Source organism: Carex rostrata, chromosome 8, assembly GCF_964058835.1.
Source record: "Carex rostrata chromosome 8, lpCarRost1.2, whole genome shotgun sequence".
NCBI classification, from domain to species: Eukaryota; Viridiplantae; Streptophyta; class Magnoliopsida; order Poales; family Cyperaceae; genus Carex; species Carex rostrata.
In genome coordinates, this window is record NC_135925.1 from 3,076,382 (window position 1) to 3,087,823 (window position 11,442).

Below are 11,442 nucleotides of genomic sequence, written 5' to 3' on the forward strand. Positions count from 1 at the left end.
CTGGTAAATAAGGAATTTGAGAACAAATAGAATCTTTTTTTCTTTTTTTTTGACAAACAGTGGGGGATAACCACTGATTTCATTGAAAAATGAAACCATTCAACAGAGAACTGGTACCAAACAACTGGTACACAGCCGTTGTTCCAGTTTAAGACCAAATAATACAGGAGTTGCAAAACAGATGGTACAGAAACATCGTTTAGATCTGTTTCACTGTTTGTGGTGCTCCACTGAAATGAATCAATCTTTTAGAAGAGCCCCCAAAACTGTCTGATCAGAAAGAGTGAGCTAATTGGACGAATCAGGAACTGTAATCTCTGAGAAGCAAGCCTGTTTCCCCGCTTTTCAGGAAAAGTATTTGTAATGTGATATGTTCACTTGACAGTTCCGTTTGACAGATATCTGTTTAACTTGTCAAATTTCGCCGAGGCAAATCCTGAATATTCCATCCTCCCCTGATAAGCGACACGCAAACCCGGCACTTTGTCTTTGTAATTCTCGATAAACCTCTCCTCGAACCGTTTCTCAGAAATGCACAGCAAGGTATACAAGCTCGGTTTCCCATTCCACAACCCCCTTTCAATGAGCACCTCCATGACTGCACAACGCGGGATTATTCTCTTCTCCAGACTTACTGTGAGAAGAGCTACTCTTTTCACAACCATAGCCGAATCCCAATTAAATGTATCCTTGAACAACCCCATCATCTTCTTAATCTTATCATCAGAGAGCAGCATACAGGTAGGCTGCCTTGAAAAGGCCGAGAGTACATCCTCCTCAGACAATCCAAAGCTCTTGTAAAGCTGCAATTTTCTCTCCCATGTAGTCTTCTTCGTTGCAACCATTACAACTAACCCACTAACAAAGATGGTGGAGTCAGGATTCATTCCTAGGCCCTTCAGCTTATTCAAGGTTTCTCTGATAACAGTAACTGGCGGTGACAAAACTAAAGGATTGGTTACAAACATTTGACCAATTCTGTTGGCCGGAACACCAAATGCTTTCAATTCACTAACAACCGGCAGGACAGTTTTCTGAATGTCATTTCTAAGAAGCCACGGGCCGCGTTGGCAAGCCTTGAGGACAAGTGACTTGGATCCAAGTAGCCACTCAAGGTGTAGCATATTGGGTCTGATGCGAGAGTTGAGGCCAGTGGAGAGGAGTGTGGGGTCGCGGCAGATGAGATTGATGAGTTGGGCGTGAGTGTAGCCGTAGCTGAGGAAGAAGTCCAGCTTGGGCTCGATCCTTTTCTGTGGTTCGGCGGTGAGAAACCAAGGGCTCGTGCGCATTATTCTTTGGGTTTGAGCAGGTGAGAAGCCGTAACGACAGAAGGCGGAGGAGAGGATGCTGGTATTTGGAGGAGGGGAGGTGGAGGCGCTTCACTTGAAGAAAGGGAATTGACGGAGGCCGGAGGGTTCGGTGGTTGGGGTGAAGTGAAGATAAGTGGGGATTGGATAGTGAAGGCGGAGCATTGTCGCCTCAGCCCGCTCAGCCTCAGGATAAGTGCGGTGCGGATTCCTTTTCTTCGGCTTTTTCGGATTTCACTATCCCGAAAATAACACAGTTTTAGAATTATACTGTATACAGTAACTTCTATTATTTTACAGAGATTTCTATATAAATAGATCCTATCCTTAAATAAAAAAAAAAACCTAATGAAAACGATGATCATCATTTATTTATTTTGTGGTGATTATTCTCGAGGTGTGAATATCATTTAAATATATTTCATATATCCATGATCAAATATTAGAGCCCTTACACTTTTTTCTTTTTTTTTTTTTTTTTGAAAAAGTGGGTATAATCCCACCGATTTCATTAGAAATCAAGTATGTAAAAATATCAATTTTCAAACTATCTTAATAAATAGTAAAAAAATTTCAAAAAATGTAAAATTTGGTCTCCAAACACATTTTAATATAGATTAAACATCTAACGGTTTGGATCGGCTATTTGGACTTCGAAACTAGAGATATGAGTGCGAATTAAAACACCTCCATTAATTCACGAAGTAGCGTAGCCTTACTATATATATATTCTTTATTTGAATTAGGAACAACTGTTACCATATTTTGCAATTTCAATGATGATTCACATTTATTATGGGACCTTAAGAGAAATCATGAAATCATATTTTCAATTTCAGTTATTTCTATCATTTTCAATTAGGCACAACTGTTACCATATTTTCAATAGTAATAAATTTGAAAGCATGAATCGTGAAGATGATGACATATGTATGCATAAGGCTTCGAAAATAAGGGGGAATTATGATATGCATTACTATATGTATGGTTTACATATCCAAAATACGCTTGCAGGACAAGTAACTACGCAAGTGCAATTACAGCATGTTGAAGTCCAAGATAAGCTTAAGGTTAGTAAATATAGCTTACATGCATAAAAATCCTAAGAACCATTATAATTTAAATTTAGTTTACTGCATTCTCTAACAATATATTTTTCTCCATATGGTCAAATCATGAATTGCAGTTGGATTGCAAATACAAAAATTCAGGAGCTAACAAATAAATCAAAGGAGTCCAAGAAGAGAAAAATTAAACTTTATGAGGCACATCTGTAGAGAGTTCGAGCAAGAAGGCAAGGTCGAGGAGCCAGAGGATTAAACTTTATGAGGCACATCTGTAGAAGTGCACACTCTCAATTTATGGTTTATACTAGCTTCTAATCTTTTATGGGTAACTCTAACAAAAATCCAAGTAGCCAGCATGAACTCTTCGAAAGACGTGTCCTTTAATTTTATTATCTTGCGTAAGAATCTAATCTGCGGTGCGAGTTAAATTTTGTATTCGCTTTTTATTTCTATCATTGATCTCACTGTTTATTCATTGTTCATACTTCTTATTTGATTTGATTTTGTGTGTGAGTTTCAGATGATGGAGAAGATATAGGAAATGTCTTCCAATTATTTCTGTTCGATCATCACATAAATCAAGAACCCCTAGATATAGGAAATGTCTTCCAATTATTTCTGTTCGATCATCACATAAATTAAGAACCCCCATCAGCATTATGTCTATAGATACTAATTTGGAAAACTGGTCCGTGATTATCTTGCTATAACCATGGGTGTAACAGGTTTGCTGGATTTGCTTTGAATGTCATTTATCCATTGCATAAATGTCGAGCAAAGAAGAAAAAATATGTTGTCTTTCAATGATTATTTTATACAATTAGTACCATTATGTATAGTAAGAGTACATATTTATGAGACCACAAGGCATTGTACAAGTACTTTGTGTGCTTTTAAATAAATAATTGTGTTCCTTAAACTATATGGTAGCTAACTTATGCCTTTTTCTTGCATTTTTAGATCAACTGTTTGTGGTTTCTCCTAATTATCATTACTGAGGCTGAGCAGTACCTTTCATCGCTTTTTATGTCCAAGGTAGGTTAATCATTTTCTCATACCTTAATTACTATTTCAATAAATGTGCATGTGATATTTAGATATGACTTCATCAGTGTTTAAAAAATAAGACAAATATAGCGGATAAATATAGAATGCTCATCTACACAAGTTTAATCATTACAAATTAATGAATTATGTTTTTGTTCTTCTACATATCATTGTAGAAGCATTTAAAAAATAGGGCAACCACAATGAATAAATGTACAATTATACACATTCAATTATGATAAATGTAAATTATTTTTTTTCCAAATTTAGATTAACAAAGAGTTCATATTTTCAGTGTTGCAGTTTTAACAAATTGATGAATGTGGATCGGGCTATTGCAAGTATGGTTGAGCAATTAAGCTTGCTTCTCCTTCATGACGTTGTGACCTTTTTGGTTTGAACTTTCTCTTTTCCTTTTTTCTTGACCGTCACAAAATGTTTTATCTTCTTTATAATATTTTTTTTGAACCACAATTAATTAGACTATCAATGGTTACTTGATGCAAAATTGGATCAAGCACAAATTTAATTATTCTGAATTATTAATGCCCGGATGTAAAAATGCCCAATCTAAAGTCACGGGTTAACAATTTGGAGTTGGAAGTAGGCCTATTATTGACAAACAGAAATATGGCCTAGTAATCTGACCGCTTTCGTCTACAATCACGTTAACGAAGGGTCCAGTCGAACACTAAACCCAATGTATACATTCCAATATGCAAGCATATTGGCCCCTGTTCAATTACCATATTCATTCTTTTTCAAAACACATTTATTCAATCACACAGTTCATGCTATACTCAACATATCCTATTCATGCAAGTTCATTGATCAATATATGAATCTTATCATTTCATGCAAATTATTTATGTCTACTCAAGTCATACGAATGATTCGATAACAACATGCATAAATCCAACTAATGCAATAATAATAAACAATTGAATGACAATAGAAAAGTAAAATAATTTTATAAAGTCTAGGAAACACACACCTGTTATTGTAGTAGATTCTTATTCGTTCTTCCACTCTTCTAACACTTCGGAATTTGAACCTAAATTACGTAAACATGACTCTAGTTAACATCATTTAACAACACTTGTCTATAATTCTTGATACATTTTTGCATTTACAACGTACTTGAAATCCATTTAAGAATCAGAGATTAAGAAAAAAAGAGCAAACGAAGACTTGAACATATATAAATAAAGAGACACTATAATCTAATTTATTTTCTTTAAACAAGAACCAAAAATAAAATAAAAAATCAAAGGTAGTTTGCAACGTCTCCGGAAGAAATACTATATATAATATGCATCATAACTTTCTTTAACCCAGTTCTTTAAAATATGGAAGCGTCTAATTGTCCACAGCCTTTTGTCCACAGCTTTGACTTGCGCGAATACTATAAAATTACTTCTACATGCTGTATAATTATACAATATATCACATAAAATATATCAGTTAATCACAAAACATCCAGCAACTATTTGAAGTGGTCCCATGATAGTTAGAAAAAGATTGCAACTTGCACAACATGACAAAATAAATGTACTTTCAAATTGTACTTTCGGAAATTACAGTTATAGGAAGTTATTGGCAGTTAGAGTTAGTTATTAGCGGTTATTGGCAGTTAGAGTTAATTATTAGCTTCCGCACTAGGTTGAATCTTATATACTGTAAAATTGAATCTTGTATACTGTAAAATTGAATCTTCTACACTATAAAATTGAATCTTCTACACTATAAAATTGAATCTTCTACACAGTAAAATTTACAGTTGAATCTTGTATAATGTAAAATTGAATCAGCAGAACTGTAAAATTGAATATTGTATACAGTAGAATTTTCAATTGAATCTTGTATACTATAAAATTGAATCTTGTATACAGCAGAATTTTCAATTGAATCTTGTATATTGTAAAATATATAATGTAAAATTGAATCTTGTATACTGTAAAATTTTCAAATAATACTGTAAATTTTCAATTGAATCTTGTATACTGTAAAATTTTCACATAATACTGTAAATTTTCAATTGATTCTTGTATACTGTAAAATTTCTAAAACTAAACCATAAAATAATACAATCTATACTGTAAGATAAAATGTAACAAATGCTACATTTCAGTTTAAACTACAACCTACAAAGAATCATATATACTGTAAAATTGCAAAATATAAATCATAAAATAATACCATGTATACTCTAAAATTGCTAAATCTATACATACATCCATCATCACACAAAAAATCTGTTCACCATAAAACAACATATGTTCACCACAAACAACATTTGTTCAACACAAGATAAAAATATTCACCGCAAGATTCAGAATAGCATAATAGCAACAAAAAAAACTATGGACAAATAACTTTTACATTAAAACCTCATGTGTTCATTGTTCGGATGAGTAAGAAGCCTCATCACAAGAACAACACGTTATTTTGAGATGTCATCCTGCATAATAATAAAATAAACAATGAAACAAATTCGATTTATAACAAATAAGAATTACAAAATAATATTACAAGTTATTTACCTGGCTGAAAATCATAAGAGTGCCTGTAATATAAAAACATTTCAATATGCACCAATACTGTAAAATTTATCATTCAATGCTGTAACTTAAATAACAAATCCTACAAAAAACGTACTTCACATTTTCAAACATCAAGAAACTTTCATAACAGTTCGATATCCTGTAAAATGAGACATATATATTGTAATTTATATATATATGTACTGTAAAAAACAGAGAATACAAAATCATACGAAATTACAACATACGACTAATATTCAGATAAAAATTCAGTCAAAATAATAAATCTGTTACTGCATACAATGAAAAAAGCAAATTCAACAGAAAAACTGTAAAAATGACAAGATGAATACTGTAAAATTAACAAGGTAATACTGTAAAATTAACATATCAATACTCTATATCGTCTCTCTATCATCTATTTCCTTCAGATTTCCACAAGATGAATACTGTAAAATGACAAGATGAATACTGTAAAATTAACGGGGCAATACGGTAAAATTAACAGATCAATACTCCATATCGCTTCTCTATCATCTCTTTCCTCCAGATTTCATTTGAAATGCTAGATCTGTTACTGCATACAACGAAAACAACAAATTCAACAAAAATAACTTACTAGATTTGAATTTTGCTGTGTTCTTCAACAAAAACAACTTCTATTTGATCGCGCTCCACGATTGAAGGATTGTAAAAGCGGTCAGTATTATCAGGGTCGATCATGTGGGAAAACATTCTCTCATCCGATTTCCAAAAAAAAAAATCAAAAGAAAAACAATAGAGCTGAATACAATCTCTCTTATTTGGATGTGAGAGAGAAAGCGGAGCGTGGTACATAGAACAAAAGAGTTAGGCATACGACGCAGCCAATGAAGAGATTTTTCTTAATTTGATCAACGCAAGTCTCACGAGTCCACAGAGATGCAAAAGGACAAAATATGTTGGTCTGGGACTAATTGCGCTGCTTCCTTCATCAATGCGTCTCACTGCTGAAAAACGAATTTTTAGAGATCGATCGATTTTTAGATTTAGAAATTTTCGTCTTCGTAAAGCGAGAAAATAATATCAGAAAGAAATTGCCTCAAAAGGAAACAAGTTGATCGGAGAATGAATGTTTTGAAAATGAGATTCAAAAAAGGAAATAGAGGCACGGAAGGAAGGTTAAATATGCGGAGTAAGTGATTAGTTAGAAGTAGGGACCGGTGTCCGTTAAAATTAGTTAAACACCGAGTGGATAGCGCTATGGACAAACTGTGGACAAAATCCAGTGACAGAAACATTTTCTCTTAAAATATAGCTATTTAGGAAATGTCATTTTATTTATATATCCTTAGTGTTAAAATTAGTTAAGAGTACTTTCATATTGCAGTTGAGGAAGGAAACAGATGGCAATATAGCCAGTAAGGCTGACAGATTACTTCAATTGCCTAAAAAGGTGAAAAATAATCTTAGATTTCACATTTTATTTAAATTAACATTAATTAAACTGTGCAACCTAATTTTCATTTTAAAAAAAAATAATTTGTCTAATTTATATGCAACAGTGTTTCGTTGAAACTGTAGCTGAAATTGTGGAGAATCCAGTCTTCCCAATTTCTGAGAAATCAAAGATGAGAATTTCTCAGTCAACAAAGGTAATACAGATCATTATTGAGGGGTTGCATGCAGAGAAGCACAGAATTGATCTAGCATTGGTCTTTGATCTTATTTCTCTGCTTTGGTATAATTTTTTATCAATAACTTCTATTGTGCAATAACATTAATTATTAACTAGATGTTGTTATTTATGGTTTTAGTTTTTTTTTCTTTCTTATTATACTTGTAGGGACTGCAAGAATAGTTTACAAGTGTTGCCAGAAGAAGCCCATACTACTATTGAAGATATAAGGTACAAAAAAGAAGTTAATAATAGTGTTCGAATGCAATGAGATCGAGCTCTCTTAGAACTCGAATGGAGTAAGTCCGATGTCAACCAAATCTACTTTAGATTTGATGGACTCCGAGACCATCCGATCCGCTTTAAGATATGCGTGTTCTACTTTTAATATTTGTGCACACATAACTTAAAACCGATCGGACAATCCTGTAGTCAATCGGGCCTATTTCATTCCATCTACTGTCTTTATTATAAGAATAATATATTTTAATCCATTTACAATATTTATTTATTTTTTCATCCAATTAGGGCCTCATTTATAATTTAAACAGGACCACATGAACAGCTTAATTAGAATATGGACAATACTATAGTTGTACCAATAAATGCATTCAAAGATATTCTTCATTTATAGTTGAACAGATTTTAATCTTTGTTTCAACATTAATATTTCTAGGTCATTTAAGATGGCTCTAGTTGAACTTATTGGAGGAGTATTGGAGGAGAAAAATGGAGATGAGGCAGCTTCTTATGCAGTTTTTTCTGTAACGATTCCGTTGGCTATTAAGTACAATGCCAAATTCGACGATGAGCTCCTGCCATTATTTTCCAAAGTTCTAAATAAGTAGGTATCATTTCAATTGTTGTAATTATAATATAGTGAATATATCAATTTTATTGTATTATTTTTCTTCCAGGAACAAGGAGGTTATTCATAAAAATTCGCTATTGGAGACCATCATACACGATTCATTCCAGGTGAATTTAAACATATAAATTTTCTATTTGATTAAATTTTTTTATTAACAATTTTTAAAATTTTCAGCCTATAGATGAAAATCACACTTCTATGAAATTTTCTACAAGTATGTGTGATTTAGTAGAGATATTATGGGAGGAATATTATCAGTATATTTTTAGAACTCAGGTACGTATTTTTTTTCAAGTAAATTAATTTATTTATTCATATTACATTAACTAATTGGACTGTTATCAATTTATTTTATATATTTTGTAGACTTTATGGCAAAAGGTGATGAGTTGGACGTTTTGGGCACTAAGAAATGAAAATATAGAAATTGCCGAACGAGCTTCAAATATTTTGGTTAATGTCGTTAAATATCTTGAGGTAAAATTTTTAATAACATCAGATATGTAATATATATAATGACTGTTGCAAAATTATGAAATCAAATTTTTATTCTTGTATATATATATTTTTTTCTATTCAGGGGTTGGATTTTAGCAAGAACATGGGTGCATCTACTTATGTCCTTAATATGGTCCATGAAGTATTTCTTGGGTTTTCAAAAAACCAAGATCCTCTGCTTTTCAATTTACACATCAACGTAGCATTTATGGCACTTTCCCTGGTAAATGCAGATTTTTACACAAAAAATATAATGAAAGTCAAATATAAAATTTTTACACACTTGCACTTTTATTGCCCTTTTGTATTTAGTTCATTTACTAATTTGTAAGTTTTATTGTAGACTCGGCAAAACAATCAGGTGTTTAATATTAGGGATGTGAAAATGAAAATAGATGATGCATTTAAAATCACATTTCACTACACGCTCCCAGATAAGGTATACTATTTTCTTTTTTAAATATAAAACCACATAAAATTATTTTCATTGTGTTATAGTAATAGCTTTAATGTTTGCAGATTGATAATGTGGTTTCAAGGATAATAGTCTCCCAAGATGATGATGAATTGAAAGATTGTTTGAATAGTTTTCTTCAGGAGGGGGGATCCTCTCTATCAGGTGAATTGGTTTTAAATTTATGAGTATTTTTGTGGTTGGAGATGTTATTTTTAATTTTCTTTGACAAGAAAAAATGATATTTTTGGTTTTGCAGATCTGATGAAAAGCTAGAAGAGAATGTAGTAAACTAAAATTTTCTCTTGATTTAATTTTTCTCTTCTTGGACTCTGATTTATTTGTTAGCTCCTGAATTTTTGTATTTGCAATCCAACTGCATTTCATGATTTGACCATATGGAGAAAAATATATTGTTAGAGAATGCAGTAAACTAAATTTAAATTATAATGGTTCTTAGGATTTTTATGCATGTAAGCTATATTTACTAACCTTAAGCTTATCTTGGACTTCAACATGCTGTAATTGCACTTGCGTAGTTACTTGTCCTGCAAGCGTATTTTGGATATGTAAACCATACATATAGTAATGCATATCATAATTCCCCCTTATTTTCGAAGCCTTATGCATACATATGTCATCATCTTCACGATTCATGCTTTCAAATTTATTACTATTGAAAATATGGTAACAGTTGTGCCTAATTGAAAATGATAGAAATAACTGAAATTGAAAATATGATTTCATGATTTTTCTTAAGGTCCCATAATAAATGTGAATCATCATTGAAATTGAAAATATGGTAACAGTTGTTCCTAATTCAAATAAAGAATATATATAGTAAGGCTATGTTACTTCGTGAATTAATGGAGGTGTTTTAATTTGCACTCATATCTTTAGTTTTGAAGTCCAAATAGCCGATCCAAACCGTTAGATGTTTTGGCTAAAATTCCAAAAAATGTAAAATTAATAAAAATAATAATTTTCAAACCATTTTAATAAATAGTAAAAAAAATTCAAAAAATGTAAAATTTGGTCTCCAAACAATTTGGTCTCCATTCAAACCGTTAGATGTTTAATCTAAGTAGATTATAATATAGATTAAACATCTAACGGTTTGGATTTGTTGTTTGGATATCACAAAAATAAAAAAGGGCGGCAGCACCTCCGGCTAAAATGCTGCCGGCAGCAAATTAGCCGGACCATATATATATATATAAAAGCTACTATGTTATAATAACAAAGTTGAGCGATTGCAGTGGTTGAGACGCATGTTGCATTACCCTCAGATCCTTGGTTTGATTTCCGTTGGAGTCTAGGATTTCTGCTCAATTCGCATGTTGCATTACCCTCAGATCCTTGGTTTGATTTCCGTTGGAGTCTAGGATTTCTGCTCAATTCGCGGGTCTACACGTAGCTCACAAATCATGGCGCACACAAAAGTGAAATGGAGAGAAGAGACCGATCCACGCGTGGCTCACAGAAGGAATCAGAAGCGTCGGCATGCGTATCCGGCTATCCGCTCTGTATCCAAGCGGAGAGAGTGGAGAGAGTAGACGTATTGGTGTGTTTCAATGTGCATGTATCGGTAACCGTATCGAGGTGTTAAGGATACACCACATCATCGGATATGCCAGTTGGCGTATCATATACGTCATACATATCGAGGTCATATTGTATTCGTATATTACACCTGAGACGGATACGGGGTCCAAAATGGAGTATCCAATGACAGTGCAGTGCAAAAGAAAGAGAAATTGATCAAAATTGGTAAAAGTTAATACTTAGAGAATTGGCGAGGAAGATAATTGTTTTAAGTTTTACTACTTGCTCCATTATTCTACCAATTCAAGGACTATTAAAGTTGGTAAATTAAAAGTAATTACTAATTGCGATCAATCTGTATCAGTAACTAACACAACATTCTCAGTTTAAATTTCTCACCATTACAAACATTAATGAACTCCTTTTATTTCCTTTATTCTGCGACTGGGTCAT

General features: G+C 32.5%; 1 protein-coding gene and 1 long non-coding RNA gene across 2 annotated transcripts; one reads left to right on the top strand and one right to left on the bottom strand.

Annotated features, from left to right (window-relative positions):
• Positions 1–374: 374 nt before the first annotated feature.
• LOC144558001 (uncharacterized) lies at positions 375–1,561 on the bottom strand. The gene has a single exon (XM_078306690.1). It carries the CDS (start codon positions 1,287–1,289, stop codon positions 375–377), a length of 915 nt encoding a protein of 304 aa, XP_078162816.1. The 5' UTR covers positions 1,290–1,561.
• Positions 1,562–8,595: 7,034 nt separating this feature from the next.
• LOC144557823 (uncharacterized) lies at positions 8,596–9,221 on the top strand. The gene is made up of 3 exons (XR_013512803.1): positions 8,596–8,768; positions 8,859–8,969; positions 9,073–9,221. It is a non-coding gene; the product is annotated as an uncharacterized LOC144557823 (long non-coding RNA).
• The last annotated feature ends 2,221 nt before the right edge of the window (positions 9,222–11,442 follow it).

Bases quoted from the DNA above. Each gene is read 5' to 3' on its own strand.
- LOC144558001 (XM_078306690.1), bottom strand. From the start codon at position 1,289: ATGCGCACGAGCCCTTGGTTTCTCACCGCCGAACCACAGAAAAGGATC.